Genomic DNA, 19,351 nt, shown 5'->3' on the forward strand with positions numbered 1-19,351 from the left:
GAAAAGAGAGACAGATCTCTTTGCTGAGGTTTGGTGAATTATAGGTCCTGGATCTTCAATTACACTGCAATTATATTCTAAGAAAACAAAACACTTACATTATCTTCCTTGAAAATGCCCGATGGCGAAATGGGTCCCCGGTCAGGAGTTTTGCAGCTGGATTAAATGAGAAGCTAAGGCACTCTATATATACAATTTTTGTTTTTCTTATAAGTTTGCATCATTTCATTGTTCATATGTATGGATGAGCACAATATGATTTTTTTTTTTGTACAAAAAAAAGAACAAAAATCGATTTTAGGAGGTTTTTGGGCAATAATGATATAATGGCCCGTTGAGCACTGAACATACATCAGTGACAAGTTCACGTGAGCACCTGGGTCTTTTCCTCCTTTTGTTTTTTTGGTAAAAGTGATTCTGTAGAAAAGTTTATATGTTTTGAAGTCACAACCAGGGAAGGCCAGTTCAAATTGCAGAGCTGCTCCTTATGAACTTGGGCATAATCACTTAACCCTCCACTGTTTTCGAGTACAGGAGACAGAGTCATAGCTAGTACACCCGAATGTGACTTGTCCTCAACTACTCTTGACAAATGTGTGAGCTAAATGTAAAAAATTGATATATAGATATACACACACATTTTTAAAAATTATTTTACTACATAGTTCAAGATATATTATTTATCCAACCTTTCTGTCAGGCTGCAGTTCATATAAGCTAGATTATTTTGTGCATATACAGACGTTATGACAACAGAGCAAGCCCATATAGCTTGTAAATCAGAGGTATTTGATAACTTCAGTGCACTTGATTCTTCAAACATAAAAGCTAGATCTTGCCATTACAGATTAGGGCAGTTCTAGACACTTTACAGTTGTGGGGCATGCTCAGACCCAACAGCACAATGACGAGCAGCTCTGCACCGGTGTAATGCAAAAAAATAGCATCTTAACTTTCCATGCTGAATGAAACTAGCCTAGAAATCCAGACTAAAAATAAGATGCTCTTCTGGATAATTGCATTCAGTTTCAAGCTCCCTTCTCCAGTGGCATACATGTCTTTCTAACCTCACCCTGCATGAACAATCCCAGCCATCGAGTCAGAATGGGCCTCATCTTTCACTTAAACTGGAGAGTCTGGGTTAATTTTCTTTTTTAGATTTTCCATCAGCAGCAGACTCTGAAGAGAAAGCTTCCTGCAGTCTACATCAGGATCCTTTTCTGCTACATCTGGAATGAGATTCAAGTATTAAAAGAAAGAGGTAAACCAGTGATGTTTTACAAAGATATATTTGAAACAACCATTCCATTTATTTCAAGTTCAAAGAGAGAAAACACCAAACCTGACACAGATGACTACATCTCATACAAAGAAACCTGCTGAGGTACTCTCCTCTTGTAGCAGAGAGGAAAGAAATATTGCTAAGTGTCAAACTCAGGTATAGCTCACAAATTAATCCACATCTAAGAAACAAAAGCAATAGAAGAGACAAACATTAGGCAATTTATATTGAAGGCAGGTATTAGATTGATTAGAAGGTCTTAAATTCTTTTGCCTCAGTTTAGTTGTCTTTCCCATCTACACACTCCCTCAATTCATACCCACCATGGACATATCTCTATAGTCAATTATGAGGACAGGAGCATAGGCATTCAGTGGCTCAGCTGTTTGGGGAGGCTAAAATGGGTGGGCTAGGGCTGGAGCAGGGCCAAGGTGAGGCCTGAGTCCATAATTGTCTGACAACATGCAGAAAGATGGGTCAGCAAAGTAGTTGCAAGTAACACCTGTTTTAAAATGTAGATATAAGCTATGTTTCAAGTGCCGAAGAATAAAGTGGCAAAAAAATAAAACAGTGCAAAGTTCAGTAGATTATATATATGGTCTCTGCTGCAGTGCAACTGCACTTTGAGTATTGTGTGCAATTCTGGTCATTGCATCTCAAAAAAAGATATAGAAAAGGATGGCCAAAATTAAAGGGATGGAATGATTCTCTTATAAGAAAAGGGTAAAGAATGGGTTCTTCAGTTTGGGGAAGAGATGGCTACAAAGACTAGGGGACACACCATAAAGTTACTAAGTAATATATTAATATGAGCCCCTGAGTACAAAAGTGTGACAAGTCCACTTTGTTACAATGGGAGATATACATTTTAGTAAAAAGAACAAGCAATGCCTGAATTGGCTTTAATATGTATATATGTAGGTATGGACATAGCCCAATTATAAGTCTTTAGGCCATAGAGGCTACAAATCAGTGCATAGCTGAAATAATGCAAAAAGTGGACATGGCCTGCTTTTGTTCTGAAAGGCTCCAAGTAAATCGGAGAATATATTTTTTCACTGAATGCATAGTTAAGCTCTAGAACGTGGTGCCAGAGGTTGTGGTAAAAGGAGTTAGTGAGGCTGTGTTAAAAAAATATAAAGTCTGAATAAACTCCTGGAAGAAAAGTCCATAAATCTTGCTTAAGGAAGACCTGGGGAAAGCAGCATGGAATCTTGCTACTTTGGCCGCTGTTGGAAGGAACAGAGGCTCTTTGGTTTGATCCAGTATGTCAGTTCTCATGTTATATTCTTCATACAAAATATACTGCATAGCTTGCTTTAGCCATTTCTTAAATGCAAGGCAAAATACAGCAGGGGAGGTCCCAGATTCCCTGCCAAAACTCAACAAATTTGAAATGAAATTTGATACTTTGTTGAATCACTCAAGAAGCACTCTGCTAGGGAAGTGTGGCTTTACACTGTTGCTAAGGGTTTGAGGATGTGTGCTAAAGTTGTGATGAGTTTGTTATCGCTACTCTACAAGGGTTAATGGAAAAAGTCAAGCCCAAGCCTGTTTCCACTTGTGGGACATGTCTGTACTGTACATGGAGCCACTCCAGCAGCTATCTTTTTTCAGAAAAGTAAATGGGCTCACAAAGCAAAGTAAGGAACTCAGGATGTGGGAAGCTGGAGAGACTGAAACAGCAGTGAATCTGTCTGAGGATATCCTGTACGCACAACGCCTGTGTGCTCAAGAAGAGCCCCTCATCAGGCTAAACTGGCAGAGAACAGCATTATTTATAGACCTTGAGAACACAGCAGGATAGTCTCTCCTAAGAGAGCAGAAAACGAGTCACAGATATTGCTGTTCATCTTCCATAGAAAGCTCCCATAATGCACACCCTAGGCAGTTAACCTGCCCTACATGATATCATCACAGCTCATGACCATGGGAAGAAATCAGGATGCTAGAATGAATCCTCAGTGACCACATCTGTGTAGTACTACAGTCCAGATTTACATCATTCATAATGTTAAATTACACTGCTATGAAATTTAAAAGAAATGAGAAGAAAATAGCAGAGTACTGGGAAAACATAAGAGTAGCTATACTAGGTCAGACCAATGGTCCATCTAGCCCAGTATCCTGTTTCCAAGCCAGGTCACAAGTACCTGGCAGAAACCCAACTATTAACAACATTCCATGCTACCAATCCTAGAACAAGCAGTTGCTGCCCCCATGTCTGTCTCAATAGCAGACTATGGACATTTCCTCCAGGAACTTGTACAAACCTTTTTTTAAACCCAGAAATGTTAACTGCTATTACTATATCCTCCAGCAAAGAGTTCCAGAGCTTAACTATTTGTTGAGTGAAAATATATTTCCTCCTATTTGTTTTAAAAGTATTTTTATGTAACTTTGAGTGTTTTGGAACGAGTAGAAAAAAAATTGATTTACTTCTACACGTTCTACACCACTCAGGATTTTGTAGACCTCAATCATATCTCCCCTTATCCGTCTCTTTTCCAAGCTGAAGAGCCCTAACCTCTTTAGCCTTTCCTCATATGGGAGGCGTTCCATCCCCTTTATCATTTTGGTCACTCTTCTTTGAATCTTTTCTAATTCCGCTATATCTTTTTTGAGATACGGCGACCAGAACTGAACGCAATACTCAAGGTGCATTCGCACCATGGAGCAATACAGAGACATTATAGTATTTTTGGTCTTATTCACCATCCCTTTCCTAATAATTCCTAGCATCCTGTTTGCTTTTTTTGGCCGCCGTTGCACACTGAGCAGATGAGCAGAAAATTTCAGAGTATTATCTACAACGACACCTAGATCTTTTTCTTGAATGCTGACCCCCAAGGTGGGCCTAGCATCAGGTAACTATGATTCAGATTATTCTTTCCAATGTGTATCACCTTGCATTTGTGCACATTTCATCTGCTATTTGGGTGCCCAATATTTCATATGCCCTGCAATATTTCACAGTCCACACATCATCTGCATATTTAATCACCTCACTAGTTGTTTAGATTTCCATATCATTTATAAATAAATTAAACAGCACCGGTCCCAGTACAGATCCCTGCAGCACTCCACTGTTCATTTTCCTCCAGAGAGAAATGACCATTTAACCCTACCCTCCGCTTTCTGTTCAATAACCAATTCCTAATCCACACCAGAACCTTGCCTTCTATCCCATGACTCTTTAATTTTCTCAGGAGTCTCTCATGAGGAACTTTATTTAAAGCTTTCTGAAAATCTAGATACATCAACCGGCTCACCCTTCTCCACATGTTTATGTTTCAACATTTTTTATAGATGGCAACAAAGAAAAAGCATAAGTACAAACACCACCGTTGTTACATAAAACACTAAAAGTATGAAGAGCTTACACAATCATCTAACTAAACCATCAACTACAGTATTAAGTAAATCCCAACAATGTCTCCTACCCCCCTCCCAATCCCTAAAGTATACACACTTTTATTCTTTGTAACAGTTTCCACTATTTTGCCCAGCACCGACGTCAGGCTTACCGGTCTGTAATTTCCGGATCACCCCTAAGAACCCTTTTTTAAAAATCAGCGTCACGTTGGCCACTCTCCAATCTTCAGTTACTACAGATGATTTTAATGACAGGTTACATGTTACTAACAGCAGATCAGGCTCGAGTTCTTTGAGTACCCTTGAATGTACGCCATCCGGTCCAGGTGATTTACTACTCTTTAATTTGTCAATTTGGCTCAGCACATCTTCCATGTTCACTGAGATTTCTTTCAGTTCCTCCGCATCATCACCCTTGAAAACCATTTTCAGTACAGGCAGATGTCTTGTATCTTTTTCCGTAAAGACAGAAGCAAAGAATTCATTTAGTTTCTCCGCTATGGCCTTGTCCTCCCTGAGCTCCTTCATGATCTAAAGGTCCCACGGATTTCATTGCAGGCTTTCTGCTTCTGATGTACCTGAAAAAGTTGTTACTGTGAGTTTTAGCCTCTGTGGCAAGTTTCTCTTCATATTCTCTTTTAGCCTTCTTTATTAATGCTTTGCATCTGACTTGCCAGTGCTTATGTTGCTTCTTATTGTCTTCATTTGGATCCTTTTTCCATTCTTTGAAGAGGTACCCGGTCAAAACAACCACAACAAAATAGCCCTGACGAAAAAGCTCCCAATATAGCAGCCACTGTCAAAATGGCCTGCCCACAATATAGCCCATGACAAATTAGCCCCCCCCCCCCCCCCCCCGACAAAAGGGCCCGATCAGGCTGCCCAGAATATGGCACTGCATATTTTTTTCCCTAATAATCTTACCTTGCCAAACAGGATAAGGTTGGTAAGACTATGAAAATGACAACAATATTGTTGTTGTTTTTTTAATTAACATGTTGATGGAAGAATAGTTTCTTTAAACAGCAGAACAGATCATGAATACCAGTTGGTAGCTATAGAATTTTATTTATATATGCTTTATACAATGCAATGCTGGTAAGAGCCTTTATCAGTGAAGATTTCACTTGTAGTTTATCATCTTTTTTGTGATGATATTTTTTTCTAGGGGGCTATTTTGTTAAGGGGCCTATTTTGTCTAGGGGCTATTTTGTGGGAGGGGCCATTTTGTCAAGGGCTACTTTGTTACAAGGCTGTTTTGTCGGAGCACCCTCTGAAGGACAATCTTTTGGCTGTAATAGCCTCTTTTACCTCACCTTTTAGCCATGCTGGCTGTCGTTTTCCTCTTCTTTCCACCTTTGCAAATACGTGGAATGCATCTGGACTGGGCTTCCAAGATGGTATTGTTGAATAACGTCCACACCTGATTTAGTGTCCTAACCTTAGTAGCCAATCCTTTTAGTTTCTTTTTAACCATTTTCCTCATTTTATTATAGTCACTCTTTCAAAAATTAAAAGTAGCTACAGTAGATTTCATTTGCAAGTTCATCCCAGATAGTAGTTCAAACTTGATCATGTTATGATCACTGTTTCCCAGGGGACCCACACCGCCACCTGTTGCACTATGCCCAAGGACCAGATCCAAATGTGTCCCCCTCTTGTCGGTTCCTGGACCAACTGCTCCAAGAAGCAGTTATTACATCTAGAAATGTTATCTCCCTGGCACTCCCTGATGTAACATTTATCCAGTCAATATTGGGGTAAATGAAATCACTATTTTTCATTAGGTGATACAACATATACCTTGAGATACTAAAGACAGAATTGTAGCAGTAATTTTGTATATTTTGGTAATTGAACTCACCCATTATTATAGCGTTGCCCAATTTGCCAGCTTTCCTAATCTCTGTAAACATTTCTTCATCTGTCTGTTCGTTCTGTCCCGGCGGACAGTAGTACAGCCCTACAAGAATACTCCTTCCTTCGTACATATAATGGAGCTCTGTCCTTGAGCTTTTCATTCTATGGAAAATATCTTCTCTTACCTATTGAAGCCTACTATGGTAAATATTTTAAACGTTTTGTTGACCCTTTGTCTGAATTACTTCTATCTTATTAATTTCCTTTTGTAAATGCGATTTCCAAAACTAGACAGTACTCAATGTAGTGTTTCACTAAAGACAATATTACATCTCCACATATCTGTCCAATTATGATCTGCCAGCTGATTAACCTCATTCATGCTGCATCTTACTTACAATGATTTAATCCACCTAAGACCCACTTTTCCTTTATGATGCAACTTCCTTGACCAGGATATATCTGCAGATATCCTTTGGATCAAGGAACAGGACATTTTTCTCTGATAACTGAACCAGTTTAGGAAGAACTAGATGAGCAAACACCACTGCACAGTTAATCTCCATTACTGGGCCCACAGAGACAACCCACCATGCACTCAGGAAGAGATACAATCAATGTTGAACATCATAGAGGAATGTCCTTTCTATATACCAACATATAGATTAAAAACTCAACTAACAAGGAAGCTGTTACATAACTAAATAGATTTGTATTTGCTAAATAAAATAAATAATTCCTTCTTCCTAGTAATGAAACATCCTCTTTCTGAATTAAAGGACATACATAGCTCTGAGCCAAGCCAAGACTGCCCCTTACCTGCTAACCAGGACTGCATTTCTAGGAGTTCATCAGCCATATCAGTCAGCAGACGCTCACTAGGAACACTGAGGAGTGTGGTTGAGATGCAGAATAGAAGGCTCTGGCGAACATACCTATTACAAACAGGACACAGTGGAGCTTGATACTTTTATAGTTTAGCAATGCAATGTGGCCATTCCTCCATCATAGTTTCACTTTTTGACTACTTCACTAGTACTTACAGTACACCTTGTAAGGACAAATTATAACACATAGCTAAAACATGGCTTCTGTCTACAACCCTGAAGCACTCCTGCATACATACTGAACCTTGTAAGAGTCTGGAAAGCAAGAGCCAGATGTTGTGTTATAGGTACACACCGTCTGTAAATTATAAGTCAAGAACTATCACATTTATTATAAAGATAATTTGCTACAGCAGAACATCATTTCTGTAACCAGGGTCCACAGCCGCCAGAAGGTGTTACTGCTGAATTTCCCATTACTTGGGGAATCACTGTCAGAAACTGAGGGCTACAGGACAGCAAGCAGTGACTGCAACAGCAGCTGCCCCATGTCGGTGCTCTGCTTTAAGCTGCATCTTTCCCCAACTGCTTCCAGGTCCAGCTGGCCAGACTGCTACACTTTAAATCATGTGATTCAAACCATGACAGTTCAGGCCTAGGAGGAGGACACAGGTTAAAGGTTGCTTCCTGTTGCAGATAAGTGTGATGAGAGGATAAGTGAGGGAATGAAGAGTTTGGGGCAGGAGACATCAAGTAAGAGTTGATGAGGAGGCAAGAAGAACAAGCCAAGTAACAAGATGAAACAAGAGAGAGAGGACTGGAGGTGTTGTGAGGTGTAAGTGAACAGAGTGGGAAAACCATGGAAAAATATGAAGAAGGTTTAAGGATGTTTGACACAAATGAGAGAAGAGACCAGTGCAGGGGGAGGACGTGAGTAGATTGGTATCAGGGAGGGGAGGATATCTCCTCCTGATCCTAGAATCCCCCCACCTTCACCTCCCCAGTTCGTCTTCTCCTCTTTCCCCCCTTTTCTTGTTCATCTACTCCGATTCTCCCTATCCTCTCCTTTATTATTTCTATGCTACTAGACATACACAGTGCTATACACACATACACAATGCTATACACAGACACACACACAAATAAAAGATGGTCACTACTCCATGAAGCTTACAGTCTATTCAAGACAAACAAGAGAAATAAATAAAAAGGGAGTCTCGTTTATTATGGGAATGGTTAAAAACAACACAGGTATGAGAATAAGAGTTTAAGATTTAAAAAAAAAAAAAAAAAAGCACCTTGAAAAGTTGGGCTTTTAGGTGGATTTGAATAGGGCCAGAAAGAAAGCATGATGCACTAACTCAGTAAGTTTACTCCAGTTGTATATCACAGAAAAGAAGGGCACGGGTAAAAGTGACTAATTTGATAACTGGAGTTCCTGTGAACGATTATAAGGACAGGAGAAGAAGTGATTGCAGTTGCATAATGCTCCGTTATGCTTATTTATTTTGTTGTAAAGAACATGAACATGATTGGAACAAGTTACCAGTCTAATAAGGCCAATGTAATAAAACATGAGTAAATATATACTAAAATGTGTGAAGTTTTTGTTAACTTACCAATTGAAAAAGTTAATATACAATACAAATGTACTGCAAGTTAAAAAAGTATACACTAATTTAAAAAATTCCAAAAACTTGAGTAGAAGTTGTGCTAAGCTTAGGAAACCTTTTTACATCAGAAGGAGTGAATAGCAGTGGAAGTACTGTCTAAATCAAACCTCTAACCACTAGAACATAAGAGTTGTCCTATGGGGTCACATCAATGGTCCCATCTAACCCAGTATCCTGTTTCCAAAACTGGCCAGTCCAGGTCACAAGTACCTGACAGAATCCTAAAAAGTAGCAGGATTCCACACTATTTATCCCCAGGGATTAGCAGTGGCTTTCCCCAGATCTACTTTAATTATGGCTTATGGACTTTTCCTCCAGGAATTTGTCCAAATTTTTTTAAACCCAGCTACTGCTTTTACCACTTGTTAAATCATTACATTAAAGAAACTGGAAGCTCCCAAGTCCAGCCCAGAAACCATCAGCAGTAAGAGAACTCTGCCCTGGGACCCCATCTACCCACCAATAACCCAAACCATAGTTATCCCCCACTCATTTCCTAAGCCACTCCCCAACCACCTAACTACCCCCACCCATTCACTTTTCCGATCAGTGAGTAGGTAGAGGAATAGATGAGTGGGGGTAGTTAGATGGGTGAAGATATCCCAGGAGGGTAAGTAGGTAGTAGGTCGGTGAGTGAGGATATCCTAGGGATGTATCCCTCTAATTTGGGAGCAGTCCAATTTTTAGGCTTGGAAATTTAACTCCTGGATCATACATGGAGTAACATTAGTTAAGTCTAATGGCCTGTGGGGCACCAAGGAGAAATTAGGTCTTCCCTGAAAATTTTCTTTCCATTGCTCCAGAACCTGTGGAATACTTGTGTCCATCAACCAGCAGGTGGAGATAGAGAACTGAACACTGAGCTGAGACATCTTTCTTGGCATCCTGTCCAGCTTCTCAGTATTTAAGTAGACAAGCAGTAAGGATAAACTCAGAATAAACACAACAATCTTAAATAAACTTGCTAACCTAAAACTAACAAACGAGCAAACATGTGTGGACCTCTCATCTCTGAACAACCTGTAGAGAAAAGAGATATGCACAAAGTATCATGCAAGGTGAGTGTCATTATTTGACACATTACTTCACACCAACTAAACATCTCAGAAACCTCGGGTGGGCCTCAAATAGTGGGAACGACTAATAGAAAGAAAATTATCAGATAAGACCTAATTTCTCCTTTCATTATGTAGCTTCTTACTATTCTAGAACCTAGGGATGTTCAAAAGCAATCCCTACAGTGGGTGGGATGCTGGCACCGCTGCCTTGAGTACCAAAGCCCTTAAACCGGATTCTGAGAATGCTGCAACGTCCAGTGCTTGGTAAAGGTATGTGCGTCAATAACATCGCGGCCTTGCAAATATCTGAAGACAGTTAAGATAGTCTCCACCCATGATGACACTGTACGCCTCATAGAATGAGTCCGCAAGGCTTGAGGAGCCTGCTTCCCCACAAGCAAATAAGCTGACATGATAGTCTCCTTCAGCCATCTAACAATTTTGGGCTTGGAAGCCAAGAGGCCAAGCCTCTATTTACCAAAAAGCACAAACATAAGAATAACCATACTGGGTCAGATCAATGGTCCATCTAACCTAGTATCCTGCTTCCGACAGTGGCCAATCCAGGTCACAAGTACTTGGCAGAAATCCAATTAGCAGCAACATTCCATGCTTACAATCACAGGGCAAGCAGTGACTTCCTTCATATCTATCTCAATAAAGACTATGGACTTGTCCAAACCTTTTTTAAACTTAGATACACTAACCACTGTTACCACATCCTCCAGCAACGAGCTCCACAGCTTAACTATCCTCTGAATGAAAAAATATTTCCTCCTATTTGTATTACAAGTATTTTCATGTAATTTCATCGAGTGTCCCCTGGTCTTTGTACTTTTTGAAAGAGTGAAAAATCAATTCACTTTTACCCGTTCTACACCACTTAGGATTTTGTACATCTCAATCATATACACCCACAGCCATCTCTTTTCCAAGCTGAAGAGCCCTAACCTCTTTAGCCTTTCCTCATATGGGAGGAGTTCCATCCCCTTTATCATTTTGGTTGCACTTGTTGAACTTGTTCTAATTCTGCTATATCTTTTTTGAGATAAAGTGACCAGAGTTGAACACAATACTCAAGATGAGTTGCACCATGGAGCAATACAGAGGCATTATAATATTCTTGGTCTTATTTTGCATTCCTTTCCTAATAATTCCAAGCATACTGTTTGCTTTCTTGGCTGCCGCTGCACACTGGGCAGAAAATTTCAGCATATTGTCTACAATGACACCTACATCATTTTCTTGAGTGCTGACTCCTAAGATGGACACTAGCATCAGGTAACTATGATTCGGATTATTCTTTCCAATGTGCATCACTTTGCATTTGTCCACATTAAATTTCATCTGGCATTTGGATGCCCACTCTTCCAGTTTCCTATGATCTTCCTGCAATTTCTCACAATCCACATGTGTTTTGACAACTTTGATTAGTTTTGTGTCATCTGCAAATGTAATCACCTCACCCGTCATTCCGATTTCCAGATCATTTATAAGTATGTTAAATAGCACCAGCCCCAGTACAGATCCCTGCGGCACCCCACTATTCACCCTCCTCCATTGAGAAAAATGGCCATTTAACCCTACCCTCTGTTTTCTGTCCAATAACCATCTACAGAAGGATACTGCCTTTTACCCCATGACTTTTAATTTTCTCAAGTGTCTCTCATGAGGAATTTTGTCAAACGCTTTCTGAAAATCTAGATACACTACATCAACCGGCTCACCTTTAGCGACATGTTTATTCATGACTTTAAAGAAATGAAGCAAATTGGTGAAGCAACACTTCCTTTGGCTGAACCCATACTCACTCTGCCCATTAAACCATGTTTGTCTATGTGCTCTGTAATTTTATTCTTTATAATAGATTCCACTATTTTGCCCGGCACTGAAGTCAGGCTTACCGGTCTGTAACTTCTCCTATCTCAGCGTTTTTAAAAATTAGCATTACATTGACCACTTTCCAGTCTTCAGGTATTACAGATGATTTTAATGACAGGTTACAGATCATTAACAGCAGATCAACAATTTAATGATTGAGTTCCTTAGTACCCTGGGGTGTATACCATCCAGTCCAGGTGATTTATCACCCTTTAACTTGTCGATTTGGCTTATTACGTCTTCCAGGTTCACCAAGATTCCTTTCAGTTCCTCCGCATTCTCACCCTTGAAAAACCTTTCTGGTACAGGTAGATCTCTTACATCATCTTCCGTAAAGACTGAAGCAAAGAATTCATTCAATTTCTTCACTATGGCCTTGTCCTCCCTGAGTCCCCTTTTGCTCCTTCATGATCTAATGGTCCCACGGATTCCCTCACAGGCTTTCTGCTTCTGATGTACCTGAAAAAGGTGTTACCATGAGTTTTTGTCTCCACGGCAAATTTTTCTTCATATTCTCTTTTAGCCTTCACAGTTTGTCCGATTTGCAAAACTCGTACATTACATCCAGATATCTGAGGTCTCTACGAACATCAAGAAGCTTCAAGAAAGAATACCGAGCCACCTCCTCCTCTCTGCAAAAGGCCAGAAGCTCCACAGATTTGTTGAGATGAAATGCCGATACCACTTTCAGAAGAAAGTCTGAAGCACCGAAACCCTATGTGCCGATGCAAAAACCACCAAGAACACTGTCTTTAGTGTAAGATCTTTCAAGGAGGCCTTTTGGAGTGGTTCAAAAGGAGTTTCTGAATAGTTCAAAGGACTAAATTATGGTTTCAATCTGGACACAGTGAACTGGCTCCAGTTGAGTATAGCTGCTGTAAAAGTGTCCGTGCCGGACGGCTTACCAGTCAGAGGGAGGTTAAAATTTTTTCACCAAAGGTGGCCTCTCATAACCTCCGACAGATGGGTCCTTCAAATAGTCGGGTTAGGATACTCTCTCAATTTGATATCCAAACCTCCAAATTGCCCACCGGGAGCTCAATCCTTCAGCTTCCAGCACAGGCAGGTACTTGCAGAGGAACTCTCCGCCCTTCTCAGTGCCAATGCGGTCGAGCCCGTTCCACCAGGGCAAGAAGGGCTGGGATTCTATTCCAGGTACTTTCTTGTGCAAAATAGGGGGGATGCGTCCCATCCTAGACCTAAGGGCCCTGAACAAATTCCTAGTCCCACAAAAGTTCAGGATGGTTTCTCTGGGCACCATTCTTCCCATGATTCAGGAAAATGATTGGCTATGCTCTCTGGACTTAAAGGATGCTTATACACACATCCCGATACTTCCAGCTCACAGGAGGTATCTTCGATTCCGTCTGGGAGTGCAGCACTTCCAGTATTGTGTGCTGCCCTTTGCCTGGCAGTAGTTGCAGCGTTGCTACGCAGACTGGGAGTGCATGTGTTCCCTTATCTCGACGATTGGCTGGTGAAGAACACCTCAGAGGCAGGAGCTCTGCAGTCCATGCACATGACTATTCAACTGCTGGAGCTACTCGGGTTTGTCATAAATTACCCTGTCCCATCTTTTCCTTGTTCAGAAACTGGAATTTATAGGAGCTCTGCTGGACTCTCAGTCGGCTCGTGCCTATCTTCCAGAAGCAAGAGCAGGCAATCTTCTGTCTCTAGTTTCCATGGCCAGGGCGTCTCAGCAGATCTCAGCTCGGCAGATGTTGAGACTTCTAGGCCATATGGCCTCCACAGTCCATGGCCCGTCTTCACATGAGATCAGCTCAATGGACCCTAGCTTCTCAGTGGTATCAAGCTGCAGGGGATCTAGAGGATGCAATCCAGCTGTCCACCGATTTTCATAATTCCCTTCAGTGGTGGACAATTCGATCCAATTTGACCTTGGGACGTCTTTTCCAAATTCCTCAGCCACAAAAAGTGCTAACAACGGATGCATCCCTCCTGGGGTGGGGAGCTCATGTCGATGGGCTTCACACACAAGGAGTTTGGTCCCTCCAGGAAAAAGGTCTTCAGATCGATCTCCTGGAGTTGCGAGCGGTCTAGAACTCTCTAAAGGCTTTCAGAGATCGGCTGTCCAACCAAATTATCCAAATTCAGACAATCAGGTTGCCATGTACTACATCAACAAGCAAGGGGGCACCGGATCTCGCCCCCTGTGTCGGGAAGCCGTCCAGATGTGGCTTTGGGCTCGCTGTTACGGCATGTTTCTCCAAGCCACTTATGTGGCAGGCATAAACAGTCTGGCTGAAAGATTGAGCAGCATAATGCAACCTCACAAGTGGTCGCTCAACTCAGGCATTGTACGCAAGGTAATCCGAAAGTGGGGCACCCCCTCGGTGGATCTTTTTGCCACTTAGGTAAATCACAAGGTCCCTCAGTTTTGTTCCAGACTTCAGGCCCACGACACACTAGCGTCGGATACCTTTCTCCTTCATTGGGGGAAGGGCCTTCTGTTCGCATATCCTCCCATACTTTTGGTGGGGAAGACTTTGCTGAAACTCAAGCGGGACCGCGGAACCATGATTCTGATTGTTGGTTTCTGGTCGCATCAGATTTGGTTCCCTCTTCTTCTGGAGTTGTCCTCTGAAGAACCGTGGAGATTGGACTGTTTTCCAACCCTCATATCTCAGAACGAGCGGGCGCTTCTGCATCCCAATCTCCAGTCTCTGGCTCTCACAGCCTGGATGTTGAGAGTGTAGATTTTGCTTCCTTGGGTCTCTCTGAGGGTGTCTCCCGGGTTTTGCTTGCTTCCAGGAAAGATTCCACGAAGAGGTGTTACTTTTTCAAATGAAGGAGGTTTGCCATCTGGTATGATAGCAAGGCCCTAGATCCTCGCTATTGTCCTACACAGCCTCTGCTTGAATACCTTCTACACTTGTCAGAGTCTGGTCTCAAGACCAACTCCGTAAGAGTTCATCTTAGTGCAATTAGTGCTTATCATCATCATGTAGAGGGTAAGCCTATCTCTGGAAAGCCTTTAGTTGTTCGCTTTATGAGAGGTTTGCTTTTGTCAAAGCCCCCTGTCAAACCTCCACCAGTGTCATGGGATCTCAACGTTGTTCTCACCCAGCTGATGAAGCCTCCTTTTGAGCCACTGAATTCCTGCCATCTGAAGTACTTGACTTGGAAGGTCATTTTCTTGGTGGCTGTTACTTCAGCTCATAGAGTCAGTGAGCTTCAAGCCTTGGTAGTGCATGCTCCTTATCTCAAGTTTCATCACAACAGAGTAGTCCTCCGCACGCACCCTAAGTTCTTGCCGAAGGTGGTGTCGGAGTTCCATCTGAACCAGTCAATTGTCTTGCCGACATTTTTTCCCCGTCCTCATACCCGCCCTGCTGAACGTCAGTTGCACACCTTGGACTGCAAGAGAGCACTGGCCTTTTACGTGGAGCAGACAAGCCCCTTCAGACAGTCCGCCCAAATGTTTGTTTCTTTTGATCCCAACAGAAAGGGAGTCGCAGTCGGAAAAACACACCATTTCAAATTGGCTAGCAGATTGCATTTCCTTCATTTATGCACAAGCTGGGCTGACTCTATAGGGTCATGTCACGGCTCATAGTGTTAGAGCCATGGCAGCGTCGGTGGCCCACTTGAAGTCAGCCACTATAGAAGAGATTTGCAAGGCTGCGACGTAGTCATCAATGCACACATTCACATCTCACTACTGCCTTCAGCAGGATACCCGACGCGACAGTCAGTTTGGGCAATCAGTGTGCAGAATCTGTTCGGGGTTTAGGATCCAACTCCACCCCCCCCCCCCCCAGGCCCATTTTTATTCTGTTCCAGGCTGCACTCTCAGTTAGATGTTCCTGCTTTAGGTTAATCTCAGTTATGTCCTTGCCGTTGCGAGGCCCAATTGACCTTTTTCGTTGTTTTGAGTGAGCCTGGGTGCTAGCGATACCCCATCAGTGAGAATAAGCAGCCTGCTTGTCCTCGGAGAAAGCGAAGATACATACCTGTAGCAGGCTGATTGTTCTCACAAACCTGCCCACCTCCCCTTTGGAGTTGTTCTCCTTTATTCTTGCTTTTGGATATAACTGAGCGGGACTCTCACGCGACAGGCAGGAAGACGGCTGCACACCCCACGTGCCAGAAGGTTCTCTCAAAGCCTTGAGATTTTTTTTGCTTTGAAAAATTCCGTTGGTGGGGGACGCTGTGGACGTCGACCCCATCAGTGCGAACAATCAGCCTGCTGTCCTCGGAGAATACCTGCTACAGGTATGTATCTTCACTATATCCAGGTCAGCTTCAAGAGACATCTTCTGTGGTCGGCACCTGAAACAGGCCAAAATCCCAACCTAAAATTTTAGAGCACCCAACAATAATCCTTTCTGAAAGCCTGCCTGGAGAAACACTAGGATATGCGAGATCTGAGCAGAGAAGGAAAAAAAGTCTACGTTCAGAACATCAGCCCTCGAACATCCTCCACACCCTTGCATATGCTATGGATGTAGAGCATTTCTGAGCCTAAAGCAAGGTAGCAATGACCGAATCAGAATAATCTTTTTATCTCAACCAAGCCCTTTCAATGGCCAAGTCATAAGACCAAAGTGGCATGGTCATAGGCGTAGTTTGACTGTTTCATTAGGGGGGGGCAAAGAATGGGCGGAGCATATTAGCATATCATTTGCATATATACATATGCAAATGAATATGCTAATGTGGAGGAAGGAATTGAATTTACAGGCAAAATATCACAGATGCACATTTCAAAAAGCTGACACATTTCAATTAATAAATTATGAATAAAATACTTTTATCTACCTTTGTTGTCTGATCATTTAGTTTTTCTATTCGCTTTGGTCCCAGTGTCTTCTGTTTTATTCAGTGTCTTCTTTCCAGTAGGCTTCCCTCTGCTCCCCACCCCTCGCAGTCCCATCCATCTCTTGCTCCTTCCCTCTGCTTCCCACCCCACCCAGTCCCATCCATCTCTTGCTCCTTCCTTCTGCTCCCCACCCCTCCCATCCATCTGTTGCTCCTTCCCTCTGCTCCCCACCCCTCGCAGTCCCATCCATCTCTTGCTCCTTCCCTCTGCTCCCCACCCCTCGCAGTCCCATCCATCTCCTGCTCCTTCCCTCTGCTTCCCACCCCACCCAGTCCCATCCATCTCTTGCTCCTTCCTTCTGCTCCCCACCCCTCCCAGTCCCATCCATCTGTTGCTCCTTCCCTCTGCTTCCCACCCCTCCCAGTCCCATCCATCTCTTGCTCCTTCCCTCTGCTCCCCAACCCTCGCAGTCCCATCCATCTCTTGCTCCTTCCCTCTGCTCCCCACCCCTCGCAGTCTCATCCATCTCCTGCTCCTTCCCTCTGCTTCCCACCCCTCCCAGTCCCATTCATCTCCTGCTCCTTCCCTCTGCTTCCCACCCCACCCAGTCCCATCCATCTCCTGCTCCTTCCCTCTGCTTCCCACCCCACCCAGTCCCATCCATCTCCTGCTCCTTCCCTCTGCTTCCCACCCCTCCCAGTCCCATTCATCTCCTGCTCCTTCCCTCTGCTCCCCACCCCTCCCAGTCCCATTCATCTCCTGCTCCTTCCCACCCCTCCCAGTCCCATCCATCTCCTGCTCCTTCCCTCTGCTTCCCACCCCTCCCAGTCCCATTCATTTCTTGCTCCTTCCCTCTGCTTCCCACCCCTCCCAGTCCCATCCATCTCTTGCTCCTTCCCTCTGCTTCCCACCCCTCCCAGTCCCATTCATCTCCTGCTCCTTCCCTCTGCTTCCCACCCCTCCCAGTCCCATCCATCTCTTGCTCCTACCCTCTGCTTCCCACCCCTCCCAGTCCCATTCATTTCCTGCTCCTTCCCTCTGCTTCCCACCCCTCCCAGTCCCATCCATCTGTTGCTCCTTCCCTCTGCTCCCCACCCCTCGCAGTCTCATCCATCTCCTGCTCCTTCCCTCTGCTTCCCACCCCTCCCAGTCCCATCCATCTTCCCTCTGCTCCCCACCCCCCGCGAGGTCCAAGATGGTGACTCCGTTTACCCCCTCTCTTCCTCCGCCGCAGGCAACAGTCTTCAGCTTTTTCAGCGTTCCTGGCAGCGGTAGCGATGTACACGCTGCCTTCGGTCTGCCCCGGAAGCCTTCTCTTCAAGTTCCTGTTCCCACCTATGCGGGAACAGGAACTTGAAGAGAAGGCTTCGGGGCAGAGCCAAAGGCAGCGTGTACAACGCTACCGCTGCCAGGAACGCTGGAAAAGACTGCTGCCTGCGGCGGAGGGAGGGAGGGAGGGAGGGGTAGACGGACACGCTCCTCTCCGTCCACTACTCCGCTTGGCTTCCCTGCCCTCTCTGTCTGCGTCCCACCTTCCTCTGACATCAGAGGAAGGCGGGACGCAGACAGAGAGAGCAGGGGAGCCAAGCGGATGGAGAGGAGCGCGTGCGTGCATGTGTTTTGTTTTTTTTTTTAAACTAATGGCGCGGCGGCGCCTCATCGTCGTTTGGGGGGGCATTGCCCCCCCTGGCCCCCCCCCAATCTACGCCTATGGGCATGGTCCTTGCTTCAGTAGGCCATGTACCTGTGGAACACAGAGAGGATCCCCATCCAGCAGTCGAATCACGGGCTCCAATGCCAATCTGGAGCTACGAGAATTATTCTACCTCGGTGCAATGCACTTCTTTTCAATACACAGTCTACCATGGGCCAAGGAGGGAAGACATACAGTAGATGTGCCTCCAGCCAGGGTTGCAGTAGGACATCTATTCCCATCGAGACTAGTTCTTTCCAACGGATGAAGAACTAGGGCACTTTGGCATTCCTTTCATTGCCATCAAGTCCAGAAGCGGAGAACCCCATTGGTCTACTATCAGCTGAAAACCCTGGCTGGATGGTTCCCATTGTTCCGAGTGCAAGGAGTGCCTAATGAGAAAGTCTGTCTCCACATTCCAGGACCTAGTGATGTGAACTGCCGACAAGCAGAGATTTTTCTCCACCCGACTCATAAGAGAGGCTGCTTCCACTGCCATCGGATGGCTGTGGGTCCTGCCTTGCTTGTTGATATAAACCACCACTGTCGCATTGTTGGAGAAAACTCAGACTGGGATCCCCACCAAAAAGGAAGCAAAGTCGCGTAAGGCATTTTGCACTGCCTTGAGCTCCAAGTGATTTATCAACCACTGAGACTCCTGGTCTGTCCAGGTGCCCTGTGCTAGATGGAGCTTATAATGAGCTCCCCAACCCAACTTGCTGGCGTCCATTATCACTACTTCCCATTGTATTATCAGAAAGGGAGCTCTGACGGTCAAATTCCTGGGCAACAACAACCACTGCATACTGCGTCCGGCAACCAGCTTTCAAGGAAAATGAAGGTCATACTTCTGCAACAACGAAAACCAGCGGCTGAAAAGAGACTCCTGACATGACCACATATGAGCCCTTGTCCATTG

The 19,351-nt window shown here is 43.9% G+C and overlaps 1 protein-coding gene across 3 annotated transcripts in view; it reads right to left on the reverse strand.

Annotated features, from left to right (window-relative positions):
* Positions 1-254: 254 nt before the first annotated feature.
* Positions 255-19,351, reverse strand: part of TELO2 (telomere maintenance 2) — a 139,438-nt gene continuing 120,341 nt past the window's right edge. For 2 of the 3 annotated variants that reach the window (XM_030212530.1, XM_030212529.1), the window contains exons 21-22: positions 7,337-7,452; positions 255-1,229 (exon numbers count right to left, since the gene is read on the reverse strand). In XM_030212530.1, coding sequence (XP_030068390.1) covers positions 1,123-1,229; positions 7,337-7,452 — 223 coding nt within the window. In that variant the 3' untranslated portion in view covers positions 255-1,122. The remainder of the gene's footprint in view (positions 1,230-7,336; positions 7,453-19,351) is intronic. The other variant, XM_030212531.1, reaches the window with a different exon arrangement.

The sequence above is a fragment of the Microcaecilia unicolor genome, chromosome 8 (genome assembly GCF_901765095.1).
Source record: "Microcaecilia unicolor chromosome 8, aMicUni1.1, whole genome shotgun sequence".
Classification (NCBI taxonomy): domain Eukaryota; kingdom Metazoa; phylum Chordata; class Amphibia; order Gymnophiona; family Siphonopidae; genus Microcaecilia; species Microcaecilia unicolor.